The sequence below is a fragment of the Trachemys scripta genome, chromosome 3 (assembly GCF_013100865.1).
Source record: "Trachemys scripta elegans isolate TJP31775 chromosome 3, CAS_Tse_1.0, whole genome shotgun sequence".
NCBI lineage: Eukaryota > Metazoa > Chordata > Testudines > Emydidae > Trachemys > Trachemys scripta.
Genome location: NC_048300.1, coordinates 129,168,985 through 129,191,078, shown reverse-complemented (window position 1 = coordinate 129,191,078; position 22,094 = coordinate 129,168,985). Strand labels below are relative to the sequence as shown.

The 22,094-nt window shown below is 40.4% G+C and overlaps 1 protein-coding gene across 2 annotated transcripts in view; it reads right to left on the bottom strand.

Annotated features, from left to right (window-relative positions):
* ASCC3 (activating signal cointegrator 1 complex subunit 3) overlaps nt 1-22,094 on the bottom strand; it is a 480,033-nt gene that overhangs the window by 241,356 nt on the left and 216,583 nt on the right. For both annotated transcript variants that reach the window (XM_034765979.1, XM_034765980.1), the window contains one exon: nt 20,151-20,222. In XM_034765979.1, the coding sequence (XP_034621870.1) occupies nt 20,151-20,222 (72 nt within the window). The remainder of the gene's footprint in view (nt 1-20,150; nt 20,223-22,094) is intronic.

Sequence of the window (22,094 nt, the reverse complement as noted above, 5' to 3'; positions counted from 1 at the left end):
CCAGAGCTGCAGCTGCTTCGGAGTCTGGGGGGAGAGCAGCATGGCCAGAAGAGGAAAGACTCTGGCCCCGTCTCTTCCCTTCTGGCTCTGCTGCCTCTCCTTGCTCCCTCTGTTTGGGGGAGGGGCTGTGTCCCACCTCTCCCTCTCTATACCCGTTCATAAGCTGACCCCCTTCTCTGGTGCTTCCCTTTTTTACTAAAAAAATTTGGCTTATGAACGAGTATGTATGGTAATTATATTTCTTCCATGGCTACAGGAGCTTTGGAACATGGTCTAGAGCAGTGGTTCCCAAACTTTAACAACCTGTGAACCCCTTTCACTAAAATGTCAAATCTTCTGAACCCCCTCCTAAAAATGAATATTTCCAAGGATTTTCTCCTTTACCTGAGTATAAATTATAAAAGCAGTGATCTTGGAAATATAAAATTTGTTTTGATGACATGCTTATTACACACTATTTATTATTATTTATCATTACAGTATTTTTATTACATTATGAAAACAGCAACACTCTTCCAAGATCTCACTTTTGTAGCTTGTATCACTTTGAATAAGCCTGTTATAAGACAAGGCTGCTATGTTTCATCAAGGAGTATCAGATGTGAAACCAGCATGAAGGTATTTAAGAAGCCAACTTAAAGAGTTCCTCCTACACAAGCATTCAGGTCTTGAGCAGTCCAGGCAAACAATGCACGTTACAACAAAGCTTAAACTTGTACTCCATAATAATTTTAAAAACTATACTAGCTGCCTATTTTATTTTAAAAACAGCAAAAAATATCCACCTCCCTTTCCATTTCTTATAAGGAGTCTTGAAGTTTAAATCTCCCCAGTGTGATAGATAGGCTTGCTTTGATCTGCTTAGCTCTTGGAAGTCCAGGGGCTCCGGGCTGCTGGCCCCATGGTACCTGGGGTCCGGGTCCCTAGTAACAGCTCTGTCGACCATTAGGGAATTTTTTCCCCGAGAACCCCCTGTAACATTTCGCAAACTCCAGTTTGGGAACCACTGGTCTAGAGCATAGGTTCTTAATCTGGAGGTTGCAAAACCTCAAAGGTCAGGAAGGAAGACTGGGGTCATGCTGTCCTTCCCCTACTCTATGGCTAAATGTGAGGAAGTCTTGGATGAATGGGAGGGCTGTTTTGGGGGGAGGGGTAAGGATACCCCCTTATAGAAAAGATTGAGCACCACTGGTCTAGAGCCATACATTTGAAAATTTAAACATGTCTAGAGGTGGCCTAGCAGCCAGCCACAGAGCAAATATTTCTGATATTTCACAAATGTGCACATAGAGGAAGATGACAGTGATTGTTAATTCTGAACCTAATTAAATTAATGATGAGGATTTTAAAAGAGATTTCTGTGTGGTGTGCATAAGAGCAGAACAGTTCCTACTGTGTGAAACTACTCTTTCAAGCACTAACATTTCCAACGAAGAAATTATTGCATACCTAAATAAGACCATAGGACACCACCCCAATACATTATTTCAATGTTTAAAATTGATAGTCCTGGTATTTATTAAGTTCAGAATGAACTCAGGGTTCCCCTGTTCCTTTCCACCAACATGCTACAACTTTGTATTAAGAAAATAAAACCACATCTCAGATAGTAATAACTCTCAGCAGAAGTGATATGCAGGGTCACATGCCCCCACCACTCCAGATTTGCTGCTTGGCTTGAACTGAGCATGCTTACACAGACTGAGCATGCTCAATAACACTGCTGAAGCAGGCTGCCCTTATTCCACCTGCCCACTATCAGCAGGCATGAATTGTCCCTGACTCTCAGTCAGCATGAACTTGTACTAGATTTGAAAGGAGAGCTAGTGAAAAATAGTATTTGTATATCATTACCCCTCCCCTGTAGCTTCTTTGAATCATTAATATATATTAAATATAGTTTTTGAATGATATTGACTAAACAGCTGATATATTGGTATGGAATTTTTTTTTTAAATTACAATAAATATTTCTTCTGAGGCCTGGTCTACACTACGTGGTTAGCTTAAATTTAGCTGTGTTAGGTCGATTTAAAAATGACTGCGTCCACACAACCATACCCGTTCCGTTGACCTAAAGGGCTCTTAAAATTGACTTCTGTACTCCTCCCCGACGAGGGGAGTAGCACTAAAATCGACTTTGCTGGGTTGAATTTGGTATAGTGGGGACGCAAATTGACGGTATTGGCCTCCGGGAGCTCCATCCCAGAGTGCTCCATTGTGACCGCTCTAGTCAGTGTCGCAAACTCAGCAGCACAGGTGACCATGCAGTCCCCCCAGAATCGTTGAGTGTAGAATGTTTCTAGGTTCCCCCTATCGTCTCCGTCCCTGAGGTTATCACAGATTAGAAGGCGAAAAAAATACACTCACGATGACATGTTTTCTGAGCTCATGCAGTTCTCCCGCACTGATAGGGCACAGCTTAATGCATGTAGGCATTCAATGGCAGAACCAGGAAAAAATTAAGTGAGCGTGAAGAGCGGAGGCAGGATGCGATGCTGAGGCTAATGGGGGAGCAAACGGACACGATGAAGTGTCTGTTGGAGCTGCAGGAAAGCCAACAAGAGCATAGACACCTGCTGCATCCACCGTATAACCACCTACCCTCCTCCCCATGTTCCATAGCCTCCTCACCCTGATGCCCAAGAACGTGGGTTGGGGGAGACTCTCGGCACCCAGCCACTCCACTGCAGAGGATGGCCCAAGCAACAGAAGGCTGTCATTCAAACAGTTTGATTTCTAGTGTGGCTACAATAAGCAATGTGGCCATGTGCTTCCCTCCTCCCCTACTCCACCAAGGCTACCTTGTCCATTATCTCATTTTATTTTTAATTAATAAAGAATGCATGGTTTCAAAACAATAGTTACTTTATTTCAAAGGGGGGAGGGTGGTTGGCTTACAGGGAATTAAAATCAACAAAGGGGGTGGGTTTGCATCAAGGAGAAAAACACACAACTGTCACACCGAAGCCTGGCCAGTCACGAAACTGGTTATCAAAGCCTCTCTGATGTGCAGCACGCCTTGCTGTGCTCTTCTAATCGCCCTGGTGTCTGGCTGCTCAAAATCGGATGCCTAGCAATTTGCCTCAACCTCTCACCCCGCCATAAACATCTCCCCCTTACTCTCTCAGATATTATGGAGCACACAGCAAGCAGCAATAACAATGGGAATGTGGGCTCTGAGGACTGACCAACAGCGCCAGCGAGCTTTTAAACGTCCAAAGGCACATTCTACCACCATTCTGCACTTGCTCAGCCTATAGTTGAGCTGCTCCTTACTACTGTCCAGGCTTCATGAACGGAACCCCCGAGCAGGAGAGCAGAGTTGCAGCGGAAGTGGTGGATGAGGACGGTTAGCAGTCCTACTGCACCGTCTGCTGCCAGAAGCACCCAAGAGGACCAGAACGAATCCCCCGAGCTCGTCACTGGGGAGCAGGAGAGCAGAGTTGCAGCGGAAGCGGTGGAGTTGTACACCATGCCCTGGAGGTTGCTAGGAGCTGGGCAGGGAAGACGTTCCCAGAACCCCCAGCCAAGCTACATGTCCGTTAAGGATGGTTAGCACCGTCTGCTGCGAAGGCAAGGAGCTGCTGCTGTGTAGCAATGCTAGCTGCTGAAGGTGCTTCTGTGTCAAATGCTTGGAGGTAGGGCAAGGTACCTTGGCCAAGGCAAAAGAGCAAGAGCCCTGGAGCTGTTACATGTGTCAACCATAGAAGTGCTATGGGGTGTTACAGCTGGAATGTACGACTGCAAGACTTCTTCACCAGGACAAAGGTCAGGAATATGATGCACCTAAAATCTAAAAAGGCCCCGCACATTTCCCAGAGTCACTACCCTTGATAACAGAATGTCAATGATTGATTGCATCGGCTACTTGGATCACAGCAGCCCCCACAATAGACTTGCCCACAACAGCAGCGGTGATGGTGAGCTGAGCGGGCTCCATGCTTGCTGTGGTATGGCATCTGCACGGGTAACCCAGGAAAAAAAGGCACAAAACAATGGTCTGCTGTTGCTTTCACGGAGGGAGGGGTGACTGATGACATGTACCCCAAACCACCCATGACAATGTTTTTGCCCCATCAGGCATTGGGAGCTTAACCCAGAATTCCAATGGGCGGTGGAGAGGGCAGGAACTGTGAGATAGCTACCCACAGTGCACTGCTCTGTAAGTGGATGCTAGCCACGGCAGTGAGGATGTAGTTCGCCGTCTTAATGCGCTTAGTGTGGATATATGCAATCAACTGTATAAAATCAATTTCTAAAAATTGGCTTCTATAAAATTGACCTAATTTCATAGTGTAGACATACCCTAAGGCAGATACAAACCTTGGGTTATTTTAGACAGAAAATTCTGTTACCTACCATAACTATATTTAAAATTGTATCAAGGATCTATTATGGATAATGGATAATTAGGAGCCCTATATCATAATTAGATAATATTGTCTAGGATTTGGTGAGAATACCATGCTTAAAAATTGAAATAAAAATATGTCTCTGAAACTGACTACTTAATTTCTCAAAAAATTATTGAAAATAGCAAAACTTATCAATAGCAATTCATAGTAAGTGCAGCTGTAATTAGCTAGCAGGCCCTGCAATGCCATTCGGGGGTATGGCCTGCCCTCCACTATAACCTAGAGCTGGCTACAAGCTGCTTTTTCTCAGTTTTGTATTTTTACTTCTAAACTGCAATATAATATTACAATCCTACGAGCACCCCAAGGCCAGATGGACCATTGTTGTCATTATATTTACCCAAAACGTGGCATGTAATCTATCACTGGAAAACTAGTAACTCACTGATTATCAATATTCTTGTGTGCTGTATGTACAGTTAACCCACAAAGAATTTTACAGATGTGCTAGAAATATGTGACAAATGTGTTTAACCAGGCATAGTAGGGGGAGTTGATCTACCGGTTTTCTCCAGACAAAGGAAAGAAGCCGACACCTCAAACCAGGTGTGGTGAAATTCAATGGGCTATTCATTTATATCAGAGGTTACAGGAAGAGATCATTTACATTGAAAATAATCACCAGCTGGAAGGAACCGGCATAGAGGCTATACCAGACAGCATGATGTCCCTCCCAGCAGTGAAAGGAAATTTATCTGGGGACACATTTTCAAAGGTTCACTGGACTATAAAGAGAGGGAGAGCAAACCCCTAATTTATCCTTTACCTGAGGAGACAAAGAAACCGAGCATTTTGAGCTCGGAGAAGGGTTAAGGGGCCTGGTCATCCATGCTGGAAGAAAGACTGGTGAGAAAAATGTCTTTACATAAGAACATCAGAATGGCCATGCTAGGTCAGATCAATGGTCCATAACCTGTCTTCTAACAGTGGCCAATGTCAGATGTTTCAGAGGGAATGAACTGAATAGGGCAATTAAAGAGTGAAACATCCCATCAACTAGTTACAGCTTCTGGCAGTCAGAGGTTTACGGACAATTGGCACACAGGGTTGTGTCCCTGACCATCTCGGCTAACAGCCATTGATGGACCTATCTTCCATGAACGTATCCAGCTCTTTTTTAAACCCAGTTATACTTTTGGTCTTCACAACGTTCCCAGGCAATGAGTTCCACTGGCTGACTGGGCATTGTGTGAAGAAATACTTCCTTATGTTTGTTTTAAACCTGCTGCCTATTAATATCATTGGGTGACCCCTGGTTCTTGTGTTATGTGAAGGGGGTGAATAACACTTCCCTATTCACTTTCTCCACACCATTTATGATTTTATAGACCCCATCATATCCCTCCCTTAGTCATCTCTTTTCTAAGCTCAATAGTCCCAGACTTTTTAATTTCTCCTCATATGGAAACTGTTCCATATCTTAATCATTTCAGTTGCCCTTCTTGGTACCTTTTCCAATTTTAAGATATATCTTTTTTGAGATGAGGATACCAGAACTGCACCCAGTATACAAGATGTTGGCATACCATGGAGTTTTGTAGTGGCATGCTGATATTTTCTGTCTTTTTATCTATCCCTTTCTTAATGGTTCCTAACATTGTTAACCTTTCTGACTGCCACTGCACATTGAGCAGATGTTTTCAGAGAACTATCCACAATGACTTAAAGATCTCTTTCTTGAGTTGAAACAGCTAATTTAGACCCCTTCATTTTGTACATATAGTTGGGGTTATTTTTTCCCAACATGAATTACTTTGCACTTAACAATGAATTTCATCTGTCATTTTGTTGCCCAGTCATCCAAGTTTTGTGAAATCCCTTTATAACTCTTTGCAGTCACCTTTGGACTTAAGTACCCTGAATAATTTAATATTGTCTTCAAACTTTACCACCCCCTTTTCAAATTCTTTATGAATAAGTTGAACAACATAGGTCTCATGGTGTTACAAGAAAACTGGAATTGACATAACCTCAGCCATTTTGTGTACCCAGCCACCATTACCTGAAAGCGAGACCACCACATAGTCAGGAATAATTATGCCTTTGCTTTAGCTGACAAAATATCTGAACAGCTACAATGTTGCTAATAAAAAGAAATAACATAACATATTAATAAAAATCAAAGAAAGTGTGGAAATCTGGGTGTCTATGACCATGAGTTCTTTTGGTTAGAAGTTGCTTTTCTAATAAGTAAAATTATTTCTTATCTTTTAATCAGTTACTTATCCATTCGAGGACCTTCCCACTTATCCCATGACTGCGTAATTTGCTTTAGACCCTTTGGCTTCCTGAAAGTCCAAGTAAAGTATACCAACTTGTTTACCCTTGTCCATGTGTTTGTTGACACTCTCCGAGAATTCTAATAAATTGGTGAGGCATGATATCCCTTTACAAAAGCCAGGTTGACTGTTCCCTGACATATCGTGTTCATCTGTTCTCATACTTCTGTTATTTACTTCAGTTTAAAACAATTTGCCTGGTACTGAAGTTAGGCTTACTGGCCTGTAATTGCTAGGATCACCTCTGAAGCTTTTTTTTTAAATCACTGTTACATTAGCTACCCTCCAGACAACTGGTACAAAGGCTGATATAAGCAATGGGTTACATACCACGGTTAATAGTTCTGCAATTTCATTTTTGAGTTCCTTCAAAACTCTTGGGTGAATACCATCTGGTCCTGGTGACTCACTGCTGTTTAGTTTATCAATTCGTTCCAAACCCCTCTTCTATTAACACCTCTATCTGGGACTGTTCCTCAGATTTGTCACCGAAAAATAATGGCTCATGTGTGGGTATCTCACTGACATCATTTGCAGTGAAGACTGATGCAAAGAATTCATTTACTAGCTCTGCAACGGCCTTATCTTCTTTGAGTGCTCCTTACATGCCTCGATCGTCCCCTGGCCCTATCTAGTTTGTTAAATTAGATTGAAGTCTTAGGACCATATTTTTACTTGTTTGTTTATAACTATTTCTATCTTTATTTCCTTATAGTTGATATAACTTAAACCTATGTCCTTTCATTAATAAAATTATTTTACTTTTACTAAAAGCCAGTTCAGTGCTTTGATTGAAACAGAGTGTTTGTTTACCCCAGTTAAGGCAATAAGCTGCTGTGTGCTGTCTCTAGGAGCAAATGGCGTTCAACTGATTGTACCTGCTAGGCAAGGTTGGGACTAGCAGAGTCCTGAAGAGATTGCTGGAAAGGCAGACAAGATGATGTGTCAGGGAGTTAACACATAGCTTAGCAGCAGCTCTCACTTGTTGATGCTGAGAGGGATAACACAGTAACCCAATTCTGGTAACCCCAGCAGAGTGTCACAAATTATTTGCACAATAAAATGAAACTGAAGCAATGTAGAAGTAATGTAAGAGGACAAGAAAGCAAAAAGAAGGACAGATTGATATGAGCCTCTAGCTATGGTTATGGAATGAGAGTCTTGATGATAACTCCAGAACAGAAAATATAAATTTGAATAATCAGGTAATCTTTCAGTATTATTAAGTAGCCACAAGTGTGAGTAGAAAGTAGAGTAGTCTTCCCTGGAAGAAAATTTAATCCTCAAGGCACCAAATTCTAGAGAGACCTCCTAGGAAAATATTGTTTATTAAATCTTATCTAATGACACAGCTATAAAAAAGTTGTCAACAGTTGCTTGTGGTAACTAAGCTTATTAAACTTCTATCTTCCCATGGCTTCTGAGCCCAAATAACAGCTGGAAACCAGATAATAAAGAAATTCAATCCATCATTCTTACAGATGAAATTAATATCTGTCAAATTCACTTCTGACAATTTAATATAATAGGTTTAAAATAGCTGCTTAGATTTCTTTTTCTGGTCTAAGGTAACTGTTGTAAGAAAAACAAGAAGTCATTTCTAAGTACTGCCACGTTCAAGTTAATTATGGTAAACAGAAAACTATTACAGATATTAAGTTAATCCAAGATGTACAATATATGTAACACAAACAGGAGCTTTGTATATTTGAATTTAAAATATAATCTTTTATGATAAGTAGGCCTGGTCCATGACACTGATAACCCCAGGATTGAGGACAGAATAAAGGACTAAAATCAGTGCCACGTGATAATTTAACTAAACCTTCTGCTTCTTCTAATGCATTATTAAACTAATTTGTAGCATTTTAATATAAAGTCTGCATGCAGAACAGGAGCATAGGAATGTAGCAAATTGTAATTAAGTATGTAAATTCTGATGAAATAATCCAGCAGGCCCAATCTCAACAAGCAAACTGCATACTGTCGACTGAATGTAGAAAATAACTGAAAAAGATAATAAGTATAAATGCATTTAAAAAATCAGAACTTCAGAAGTTACCCTGGGGGGAGGCAGGCATGCTGCACCAAGTTTAAGGACAGCACAGTGGTGATTATCATAATCTGCTTTTGGAGGCCTTGTGCTTTACTGAGGGCTCGTCTATACAGTGCAGTAATTCACTTGGGGAGGGTGTTGAATTCTAAAGTGCACCAATGTGCACACTAGGGAACTTTCAGGGTATGCCAGCAGGGTCTATTCAGGTCAGTTAATGTGCAACATGTCGATGCACTTTAGAATTCACACGCCACTGTCAAGCATTTCCACACTGTCTAGATAAGCCCTGAGACACAATGTTTTCAGGAGCTCCAACTGTACTGGGGCAGTTTAATCTTTAGAATGGTATTAACACTGAGAAGGACCAAGCATGGGAATCAATAGCTCCCCACTGCTGGAGCCTTTCCCTGCTTCAGTGAAAGACTCCAGCAGCGGGGAAAAGTTCTGGCAGGGGGAGGCAGCAGGGAAAGTCTTCGGCAGTTCCCTACCTCCAGAGCCTTTTCCTGCTGTCTTTCCCCTCCCATCCCACAGCCTTTCACTGATGCATGTAGCTACACACACCAGTGTGGACACAGCCTGCTTTTCACTGCAGCGTGCAGCTATACATGCCCTACCCACTACCATCAGTCATGTGCAGTATAGATGTTGCCAAAGGCTAAGCCCATTGGAGACCACAAATTATTACTTTTTTTGGTTAGTATTCGAATAAATTAGTATTTTAAAATACTTGACCATTTTTATTATTATTTGATAATATCTGACTGGTCAACTGACCAATTATTTTTGGACCGGTCAAATACCTCACAATCTAGCAACATTGACTGGTGAGTCTTCTTCTCAATGGATATCACTCTTGAAAGAAAAGAGAGCCCTACGGCACACAAGTGCACTAAGGGGTAGAAAATATAGTCTTGATACTGTAAGGATGAAGCTTAAAGTTGTATTTGCTGCCATTTGCACCAGGCACATTAAAATACACAAATTAAAACCGATTAGATACATACAGCATACAGGAATGTGCATTTTTGTCTGTGCATCATTTTAAAGCTCTTCTACATCAAACTTTAGAACTAATCTTAACTCTACACCAGAGGCGGGCAAACTACGGCCTGCAGGCCACATCCGGCCCGCGGGACCGTCCTGCCCGGCCCCTGAGCTCCTGGCCTGTGAGGCTAGCCCCCGGCCCCTCCCCTGCTGTCCCTCCTCCCCCGCAGCCTCAGCTCGCTCGCTCTGTTGCTGGCGCAATGCTCTGGGCGGTGGGGCTGTGAGCTCCTGGGGCAGCGCAGCTGCAGAGCCCCTGCCCCGGTCTCTGTGCTGAGTGGTGGTGGCGGTGGCGTGGCCCGGCTATAGCATCGCCAGCCACCGGTGCTCCAGGCAGCACAGTAAGGGGGCAGGGAGCAAAGGGGGTTGGCTAGAGGGCAGGGGAGTTCGGGGTGGTGGTGTGGATAGGGGTCGGGGTGGTTGAATGGGGGCAGGGGTCCCGGGGCGGCAGTCAGGAAGTAGGGGGGGTTGGATGGGGCAGCAGGGGGCAGGGAGAAGGGGTGGTTAGATGGGGCAGAGGTCCCGGGGGGCCGTCAGGAATGAGAGGAAGGGTTGGATGGGGCGGCAGGAGTCCGGGGCGGTCAGGGGACAGGGAGCGGGGCTCTGTGGATGGGGCAGGGGTCCCAGAGGGGCTGTCAGGGAACAGGGGGGATTGGATGGAGCAGGAGTCTGGGAGGGGGCAGATAGGAGGTGGGGGCCGGGCCACGACCCCCTCCCCTAACCGCCCCTCTATACAATTTACAAAACCCGATGCGGCCCTCAGGCCAAAAAGTTTGCCCACCCCTGCTCTACACTTAACTCTTGTTTGTACATTTGAAACTTTCAGACTGCACCTTCATGCATTTATTTACTGTTTCCTTTTATGTTAACTCTGCTTACATATTTTTTGTTCATTGTAGTTGTGTTTTGTGTAGAAACTGATGTATTTTTATCAGCATCTCTGCTGCTACTTTAGGGGGTCACTGGTGTGAATTTGTTTTAAATGATTTAAAATAAGGCCTCGTTTCTTCCAGTCAATCTCATTTCAAGATCTTGCACAGTTTTGTTTGAGATTCAGTGACGACTGGAGATACCACAGTGACCTTTCGGGTCACAACACCATGAGCCAATATATTCATTGGAATAATTGGTTCTGCAGTTACATGTGTTCATAATCCTGCACTCCTTCTGATAGGGAAAGGTCTGTCCTGGGTGGATTCTCAAGATATTTTAGACCCAAGAATGTGGAGTTTCATCTTGTATGTGAAAGATTAAAAAAACATTATTAACTAGCTATCAATGGCAGAAAAGAGGATATTCAACTGCTGTTAGATATGTAGGGCAAGATTTAAAAAGGTATTTAGGCACATTAAAACATAGATAGGTGTGTAGTGGGATTTACAAAAGGACCAAAGTCCCATTGACATCTACTTTCCCAAGAGAGCTAACCTCTGTGAAATTTATAAAGTTAGGTTTCAGTGCTCTAGCCTCCAGCTCTGCTATAAAAATCTCAACTTTTTTTTTATTAAGCAGCCCAAATATGGATTACTTTTATAAAAACAATAATGCAGAAACAATGTCAGATTCAAAGTGCAATCCCTACATATTAAATAATAAGTTTGTAAGCATCTCCTAGTATTGTGAAATGCAGGGTGAGCTATGCATACATTTTTATCACTGGAAGGGAAAAATGGCGAAAAATTCAGTAATTTATGTCTGATGAGCTCTTCAGTGGTTGCAGCTGTTTACTGTTGAGGAGAGTTTCCAGACTCCTTATTTTGCAGACACTGACAGTAAAAATGGGATCCAAGAAGGTGCCTAAAACAATCTACTGCAAAAGGAGATTCTTACTCCATTTTCTGATCCCCTCCCTTGTGCCCCAACTCACTTTTAGATCATTCTCATCTCTTTGAATGATGACTAGTCAGCAATATAAAATAGAAGGTAGAAATATTACCCCATTAATTGTTACCAATAAAGATGAAAGACAATGATGGAAGTTATTTGTTTTTGGTAAGTATCATTATTTCTATACCCTTCAAAATTAATGTCAATGTAATGTTTAACAAGCAGGAGATCACATGCATAGCAGTGAAAAAGAAGTCTAACGCTAAACTAGTAAATGAAAAGCTTTGCTAGGTATTTAATTGCACTCAGTTTCACGCCCAACCACAAATAGACTTCTCTAATATTAGTGTTCTCATGATGCATGCATCCAAACAAAAATGTGAGTAACATGAACAGATAACCAATCTCTCTCCTTCAATTCCATGTGCCAGAACCCAACTATTCATCCTTATCTTCTGCACTTGAAATTCCACATAAATAATTTTAAAAGGCTATGCTTGCCAATGTGTCTTCAATCATTTCAAAACCTGTTCCCTCTATCCCCTTCTAGTTATTCAATTGCACTTGACCCTCCCCACAGTGTTATCAGTCACAAATAAATAAAAATCTTTGCCAAAGTCTTTTTCAACCATCAACCTGCTCAGTTCACCCTACATCCTCAGCAGATATACAATCTTACAATGATCGCCATGTTCAAGACATTTAAGTTTTCCCTTCTGTTCCCATTTGCTCCCTCATCCTGTTTTTAAATATACAATAAACACCATCTTCTATTTTTACTTTCTTACTTCAGTTATTTAATACTGCCCTTCTATTTGCAACAATAAAAGTGAGTTTGGTGGACATGGTGCTGCTCTGTAATAATTCATGCATATTGTTATGGTGACCAGATTATTGGAATACTTATTGTACAAATATAAGGTTTCTGTATTTCAGGGTTTATTAATTTCATTTTGTGAGGTTTATTTCTAGCAATTTTTGAGTTTTATGTAATATCCAAAAATCAGGGGGGATTGAGCCTGTTTGTATACACCGTAAACAGTAATCTCTTTGTAATGTTCCCTAGTGCCCTTTAACATAGTACTGTTTCAATCATCACTATGTTAAAGTGCACTAGAAAACCTTTAGTTTGCATCAACAGTGTGTGTACTGGGACCAAATAATGTGCAACACGTTAGTGCACTTTAGAAATTACATTCCCATAGTTGGCTTTACTGCTCAGTGTAGACAAGATAAAAATAACCATTTCTGCTGTTTTTCTTCTTTTTACTGGATAAACAATTTGTTTGTTTTTAAGAGGGGTGTTTTTAATAAGTGGTTTGTTTGTTTTTTTGGAGGGAGGGTTAAATTAAAAAAAACTCAGTAGCCCTAGAATATATTGGCTTAGTTTTATAGAAGCCTATAAGTAAAAGCAAGTAGGAGAGAAACAATGTCTTAAGATAAGTCATCCCATGGTAAACTTTGAAGGTTGTTAGAGCAAAATGACTGAGCCATTGGTTCTGAAGAGTCTGCCTCAATCTCCAACAAGACCTACCAAAATGGTTTGGACAAGCAGGGCCAAAGCACAGAAACTGACATGAACAAAGGAACTTTGGCTGGATTTAAAGGAATTCTCTATCAAGTGGGAAGTAGTTGTTGTGGCACTCACATAGGTACCCACCAGAGTGTCCAAAGAATTTAGGCCTACGTAGAGTACCAGGGGATGGTAAGCCTTTGGGTAAGATAGGCTTCCGAGTGGATTATTGTTTTAAAATCCTCTCTCAAATGTTTTGTTTCTGCTGGGTGACAGGGGATGGATCACTTGATGATTACCTGTTCTATTCATTGCCTCTGAAGAACCTGGCATTGGCCACTGTCGGAAGACAGGATACTGGCTAGATGGACCTGTGGTCTGACCCAGTATAGCCATTCCTATGTACTGTAACAATTAAACAATGCTTTGATTTCAGAAGATTGTCTAGTCCCTATTTACACCATAGTTCACAGATTCCCAATAAACTCAACAATATCAGATAAGGGATTTACAACCACTCATCTCATTCAGTTCTGCCTCTTCTCTTCCTTACTAATCAGGACAGCATTCCTCTTTAAAGTAGCAAGCTAATAGACAAATGTGGCTTCCACCACAAGCTCATGAAGTGACAAAAATTTCCCTTGCGGTGCTCCTTCTGGGTCTTTAAAACACACTGCAGACCATGCATTATTTTAATTAAGCACTTTGTTGGCAGATAAAGACTGGAATAACATTCACTTCTAGACGATATGTTACAGGTTTTGAGAACCATCGCTGACAGCCATCATATATTCTGGCCTTGTATTGTCATTCTTAAGCGGAGTTCACTGTGAACTTCCAGTAACTTTTATATAACCATTCCTTTAACTCATGACAAAAATGAGTTGTTCCAAAAGTTGATTTAAACCTAATGAGCGCATATAGCTCTTTGACAATTGAAGTGCAGCTCGCAGAGCCTTTCCCTGCCTCTACTCCCACTCTCCGCCTACCAGATTGGGGCTAGAGGAGAAGCTCAGGGCTTCTACCGTGTTGCGGGGTGGTGGGGTTAGGGGCTCTCAAGCTTCTGAAAATTGTCGTATGTGGTTTGGAGGGTCGGTAAGTTTGGCCACCCCTGCTCTATGAGGATTCTTTATGTGAAAGGAGAGAGAGAATAAAATCCTTATTAAACAATCTCTTTCTACAGATGTGTTCAGGGTAACTGCACCTGTATCTCCCCAAAGTGCCCAGTCAGGTCTCCAACAGTCATCTGTCTCTGGGCAGTGACCGTTGTCCCATTCCCTTCTGACCAAGGGTTTTAAGGTTTCACAACTCCCTGCCTTACATGGAGATACCCCCAGCAAGTCAGTCTGCCTGAAGGCCAGCATCTGCAGTTTGCTTTCTCTCCAAGAACTATGAACAGTATATTACAGTCCCAGCAGTTAGAAGTTACCATTCAGCTCCTTCTAAGCAAGCACATTTATTCTTAAGGTAAAAGCATTAGAGAAAACACACACACACACACACACACACACTACATATATAAATAAAATAAAATAAAACAAAATAAGCATTCCTATATACATGTTAAAAGCTTACCAGAGGTCTCCCATCAATCTTATGGGGCCCTAATAGACCAAAGTCTTTCTGACCCAGACTGATCCAGAAGGCTTGGGCTTTATGCTAAAAGCCTTTCTTTTTCAATTGTCTCTGGAAAACTCACTTTGAACCAGTATATTCAAGCCTTCCAAAAGGTGCTCTCTCTCTGGAGGTAGCTACAACCTGAGTGAGTCACCTCAATCACCCCCTAGCCTCATAGTTTTTAGTTCCTAGAGGAGCTGTGGCAACCCTCCCCTTCTGGAGTTGCAGGTACTCCCTGGCCCATTAAAACCATTTATAAACGTAATACAGTATTTTCTTCCAAAGATACTGCATGGAGTTGCAACATCTGTCACAGTCTTAAGGATGTCATACAACCTGATATGACACTCCGCCTGTTTTTATATATCCTGTGTAACTTCACAAAAACTGTTCTATTCATTGTATCTTGTAAATATATCATGGATGAAATTGATTCAAAAAGATCATTTGTAGGAGAACGGAGATGGAGCAGAATACCTTCATTAAAACAAAATCCATGTAATAACAACAGAGAGATTGACATCTGTCCAAAATATGTAAAAAATGTAAGGATATGATGCAACAAGTCCTCCTCATTTTTTTATTTGGTTCTGTTTAGTATGCAACTATGCACTGCTTGTGAAGTTATGAAACAGAAAATGTAGTTATGGTGAAAAATGTGACTACAAAGAGAATAATGAAAAAAGAAACGTGAAAGCAACCTTCTTGTCCATTCAATTGGTAATATATTAAATAATCTATAACAACAGCACTGAAATGGCTTCCTATGATATTAAGCAGGGACTTCAGAAATGATCAGCTCTTGGGCACAGGAAGGGCAATGGGAAGGAGGGAAGGTATGGTAAAACACCAGTTTGATTGCTTGAGCAGCTGAGAGATTTCTGCAAAGGCAGATGATTGATAATGTGTGGGATTTCTTCTAGAAGACGTAAGTAATGGCATGTGTAAAGTAACTAGAAGCTTCCAGATGAAACACTGAGAAACATAAAACTTGTCTTGAAATAGAAAGATTTGCTAAGTTGCAAAGATAAGAAAAGCAGAATTTGTGTTGTTAGAAGTAAACTAGAAAAAACAAATGTACGTGGTTTCTCACTTCAGTTGTAACACGTATTAAGACTAACATCACTGTAGTTGAATTCAATTACTTCATCCAATTTTAGGATCATTTGTGCCTGGTTTACATTTTGGGAACAAAGCAACTGCGTGCCATTCTCATGAAATCCCACCAACACTGGCTGAGAAGGTAATCGCTGTTAGTAGGACTGCCGTTTCCCTCTCTGATGCTACAGCCTATACTCTATCTCCATCTGTGTATTATCAAATGTTTTTTCTTAAAAGAATCAATCATTTATTAAAAACAAAGAAAATCTGCCAGGAAGATCTAACCAACAGGTGAATATGGGAAAAACAATACAAAAATGAGAACAGAGTAAGTTTGGTGTGTGCATGGGGAACAAAGATACAACAGCTGATGCTAAGCATGTATCAACGTTTTCAGAAAACCTTTATTATGTTTCAATTTTAATGGCTTCAAGAGTTGTCACTTGAAGTCTTAAGGGGGGGGTATTTTGATAAAAAAAATCTTGTGATGGAAATCTACATTTTTAGTCTACTACAGAAAGAGCAGTTTAACTTAAAAAGCACATGGCAACTTTTGAGCCATTTTCTAATCGCTGTTTTCTTAGTAGCTGTAAGAAAGTTTACATAACAGGAACAAAACATGGTAGGCCTAAGTCATCCATTATTATCGTTTTCCACAAGAGAGGGGAAGAGGTCACTCAGAGGAACTATATAGCTCAACTTGCATTTCGTAATTCAAAGTGAAGCCTACAAATGAGACGTCTCATTAGTTTGAGCAGATGGATCAAAATTAAAGGCTGAATCACCAACTTTTAATTTCCCAGTAGCCAGGAAGAGCTTGAAGTCTTGCAGAGTATGACTGTTGAAAAATCAACATGAAAAGATTTTCTCCATCTGTCATAACACATGCCTATGTAGAATAAACTACCTCCTACTGTGCTTACTCTTTAAAAATGAAAATGCACATTGCGTCCATTAAACACAGGAACATACAACTTCAGCTGAATATCACACTGCAAACCGTAGTATAATAATGTGATTCAGACAAACCAGCATGACTTCAGTCTGAGTAAATAAAATAAGTAAACACAGTGCAGTGTAGCCACCGTGGTAAGGGGATCTAACTACGTCGACTTCAGTTGCGTTATTAACGTAACCGAAGCTGCATAAGTTAGATAGACTTACCCGCAGTAGTGTAGACCAGCCCTAAGACTTTCCAACTAGCAACATTTTTGGTAAAGACTCTCACAAGACCATACTGAGGAAACTTGATAAGCACAGAAGGGAAGTACTAATTCCTGTTCTGGATTTTAAAAAAGGATAGTTATTTTCCCTCTAATTCTGCTTCTGTCACACAGGATTCTCATTATTGTGTCTTGTGTTCCAGTGTGAGACACAGCATACAGCTTTTTGGTCATCTGAAGTAGTGATAGTAGAGCAGGGTAGGCAACCTATGGCACGCATGCCAAAGGCGGCACATGAGCTGATTTTCAGTAGCACTCTTGCTGCCCAGGTCCTGGCCACCAGTCCGGGGGGGGGAGGGGTCTCTGCATTTTAATTTAATTTTAAATGAAGCTTCTTAAACATTTTAAAAACTTTATTTACTTTACATACAACAATAGTTTAGTTATATATTATAGACTTATAGAAGAGACCTTCTAAAAAAGTTAAAATGTATTACTGGCACGCGAAACCTTAAATTCGAGTGAATAAATGAAGACTCAGCACACCACTTCTGAAAGGTTGCCAACTCCGGTAAGTAGAGACTAACATGAGATATCCCTCTTCTGACAGTCATACACTACCACCTCAGCACCTAGAACCTTCCAGCTAGTTACTAAATTGCACATAGACAGCCTAAAGGATGTAAAGAAATATTCCAAAAAGCATGACCCTTAGCTAGGTGAAATAATCCTCTAAAATATTTTACAAGGAAGCAGATTTACATGTAAAGGAGAGGAACCGATTTGCAGATACGATGTGCACATAATTCACACTCTCAGGAAGTAAGTAGCTTGAGACATATCTAAAAATATAGAATGGCAAAACATAATAGGTAATATTAAAGAAACAGGCTCATGCCCAACCTGGATGCAAAAACATTTGTAAAACAAGGAGTAAAACATTGTCACTGAATGACAATTCTAGAAAAACAAATGCTACTCTCAAAGGATTCAAAAATTCCTTCCAGGGGTGCTCTCTCTCCTCCCACCTGGGAGCAGAGGATTCAGAGACACATTAATGTCTATCTTTTTGCTACACATTTTTATATAATGTTTGATAGCAAGAGTGACTAATTTGCCCAACATGGTTCATATTAATCTACAGCACTCACTGCTGCAGAGTAGTATGACAGCAAATGGATTAGTAAGAAGTATAAAAGACTACATATTCAGAGAATAGACTCTGCAGTTACACCAGGCTAGGATAAAAAGAAAGAACACACCAATCACCTGCTAGAGTCGTTAAAAAAATTCCTTCATCTTCAAGCGATCATAATCTATTGCAATGTCATGTGGATTATGGGCAGGTTTATGCTTCTTTTGAAGCATTCTGCATTGTCGGGGGCAGGATGCCAGACTACACAATCAGCCTGTTCCATATAGTTTTATATAGTACTTAATATAGAAACAAGCATATTTTAAATCTTCAAACTAAAAAGAAAAATGAAAATGTGTTGGTAATTTCAATATGCATTTTACCATTTTCTGTAAGATTGTTTTTTCAATCACATCTGTTTTTTTGAGATATCCTTCAAGCTACTTACATCTGATACACTGTGAGCATCACGGAGTTAAAATCCACCTTGCCTGTAACAACCAAATGGGTTTCCTCTCCTTTACTTTAACTTTGATGAGATCAGAGATTCTGTGTGCATTACTTGTGACTGAAAGTCATTTCTCTAATGCTTCGGCCATATGGACTGTGGTGCCATTTCTTGACAATACATCATCAAGAGGAGGAGAATAGGAGGTTGACACTGACTCATTATGGGACCTTGAAGATTGAGGACCTTTGAGGTAATTTCTCTCATTTTCAACATCCACTTCCTCTAGTCCTGACCAAATATTTCTTCTGAGAAACAGACCATACTTTGAAATCCCTCCCAAAGATGTTTTTGGGAAGGGAACTGAAATCTCTTTTACCTCTAGATCTTTTACTGGCGTTACCATGGAGGGATTGAGCACGTGCTAGCATTTGTTGCTGCACTGGCCATGCACCATAAGGACCATGGCGACTTGTCCTAGATGCACCAAGGAGGAGATGAGGCTCTAAAAGCTGGTGATCCAGAAGCAGGAAATAAAAGAGTGATAAACAATTCAGACATGTGGATAATAACCACACCCCAAACTGCTTCTTGACTGGACATCAGCATGAAACCTAAAAAGGCACTTCAGAAACCTCCATTGCAGACTGAACTGGAGGACTAATTGTGATTTTTAGATGGGACACTTCAAAGAGCAAGAGATAGGAGATGCTCGGCTAAACATGTAAAAAACAATGAATTCTTTGCACGTGATGTACATATTAATCTCGGATAGTACACCTCTTAAAAACGTAGGTGGGATTAGGAAGTAGGCCAGAGGCTGAAAGAAATTCTGATCACTAAAGTTACACTTAGCTACATTTAAAACTATACTTTAGAATAGTTTATCTCTTTCCTGAGTGACAATTTACAGCAAACTTTGAACAGCATCATTGAGAGACTATTGGTTTAATGACCTCCTAGGTAAATGGAAAGGAAGAAGTGAAATCTGTTAAAGAGATGGACTTCTCAGTAATGAACTGCATTACTACCATTATAAGAGCAAATATATTACACATCCCCCAATTGTCTATGGCTGATTTATTGATACATCAAACCCTAGTAAAAGCAGGTTGTTCAGCTGGTATGGGGAATCTCTTCAGAAACAATTTCATGATGAGTTCTATAACTTCTATTTTATTTTTATTATAAAATGTAATAAGTCTAAAATCTAGACCTGCCATGCATTATGATTCAAAACCAATTATAATCATTTGATATAATAACAACAACAGTTGTTTTAAAGTGCTATACCAAAATACTAGGTATTTTCCAGCCTTATGCTTCTTAGTTAAAAGTTAACATTTAGTCTGTAAGTTTTCATGCATGATAATATTTCTCATTAAAATACTTTACTGCTTAGAAGAACTCAGAAATCAAGCCTCTGAGTTAATCGTCTTAGAACACAGAAGAGGAAAATAAAGCATTTCTTTAAAATACAAACTAGATATTCTTGTTCAGATTTTTTTCAAGAAACAGATTCTGAGTAAAAACACAATAAAAAATAAATATACCTGGTGTCCAGCTGTTATTTGCTTCAAAACATTTTCATAACATACTTCCTCCATATTATTCATCTGCTGCACCTGGATAGTAATAAGTGACACATTACCAACTGAAAGTAAAAGGCAGTCTTTCATTCTAGTTGAAACATACTTTATATTAAATCAATTTAAAGGAATCCACCCAAATACTTATTAGAAACAAACATTAACATCTAATAAAAAATACAATATAAAAACACCTAGTTTTTTTCCTGTCATACCGAAGTCCTACTAGCATATGCACAAAGCATAGTGGGTCTAACAAAATTAAATACAAGTGTTTGAATATGAACCACATCTAAGAATTGGTTAATAAAGCAAAATTTATTTGCTATCCATATAGTAACATCCACAGATATAAAATCAGCTTTCTAAGTCATTGTTCATTTCCCCCACATAAATTCAAATAATTCCAGCTAGTATTAAAAGGATTCTCTATAGGTGTATGTAATGTCATGGGAAGTGGAAACAATTTTGCAGAGTAGCAGACCCTTTTTACACAGTGTTCTATTAATCCATCATGTTATTATTTATCAGTAATTCCGTACCAAGATCTTAGTATCAAAATTTTTGACATGATGCAAGTGAGAGAAGACAGTGCTGTGCAAGGATGTAAAGAGTAACATTAAAATAAGATTATCAAGTGACTCTCAATCACTAAATGTGGCTTTAGTTAAAAACATTTAAGGTATTATGCCAGTAACTTTGTCCATATCTTATTAGCTCTTGTAGGAGAGTATTACAGACTATTGGGGATGAGTCCTTCATTTAAATATAACCATTGCAAACTGAAGATCTATGCAATTTAGATAAACATGCACATATTTGTGTGACTCTCTCAATATCACTGCTTACATTCAAACAAAGGTTGTATAACATTAAGGTTGTGACAAAATGAAACAAGGAAATTCAAAGTCAGAGCTGACACTCAGTCGATAGCTCATTTTGTTCATTTAAGGGGGGAAAAAAAGACATTTGACAGATGAGTTTTTAAACGATCCTTTTGTATTAGTTGGGACAGAATATATATTCCCTAATCAGTGTATTCAAATTAGCAGTTTTCCATCTATTACAGTTTCCTTAAAAGACAAAAATCTTTATGCAACAGTTGGTGACATTTTAGATGTGCTGCTAATCTCAACCAAGCCTTCCTAGCAGCATCAATTACAGATTTGTCTCATAGGTACTTAAATACATCAACATAAACAATAAACTTGGGAAAGATTGAAAGAGTTCCCTTTATATGTGTAGCCAAGCTGGGGAACTCTCTATTATTTCTTGGTGCCACAGTAAAGCTTGTAAAACTAACAAACAAAAACAAGAAAAATCTAAGCACAATTTGAGGGTTGAGAAGGAAATTCTCATTTATTGATCGAAAAATTGTTAGTGGGATTTGCACACCGTTATCTTCTCCCTACAGAAATGTTTTAAACATACTATCAGTAAAAAGAAAAGGAAAAAGTGGTGGCATGTATAAGGCTAGTGAGCTCAAACCATACTGTAAATTCACAATATCCAATCGATCTTATTATTTTTATCTCAAATTTGTCGAAGAGTCATTTGTTCACATAAACTGATTTTATTATGGTCTCAATCTTTCTTTTAACCATATACTAGGGTTACCATACGTCCGGATTTTCCCGGACATGTCCGGCTTTTGGGGGTTCAAATCCCCGTCCGGGGGGAAATCCCCAAAAGCCGGGCATGTCCGGGAAAATCAGGAGGGCTCGGTGGTGCTCGGCCGGGGCCGGCGCCGGTGCGGGGCCGGGAGCATGGTGCCGGGCCGGGAACCAGTGGGGCAGTGCCGGGCCAGGGTCACAGTGCCGGGCCGGGCGCGGGTCCGGGGAGCCGGTCAACCGGGGAGCCGAGCCCGCGGGGCGGGAAGCCGGGAAGCCGAGCCCGCGGGGAGCCGGG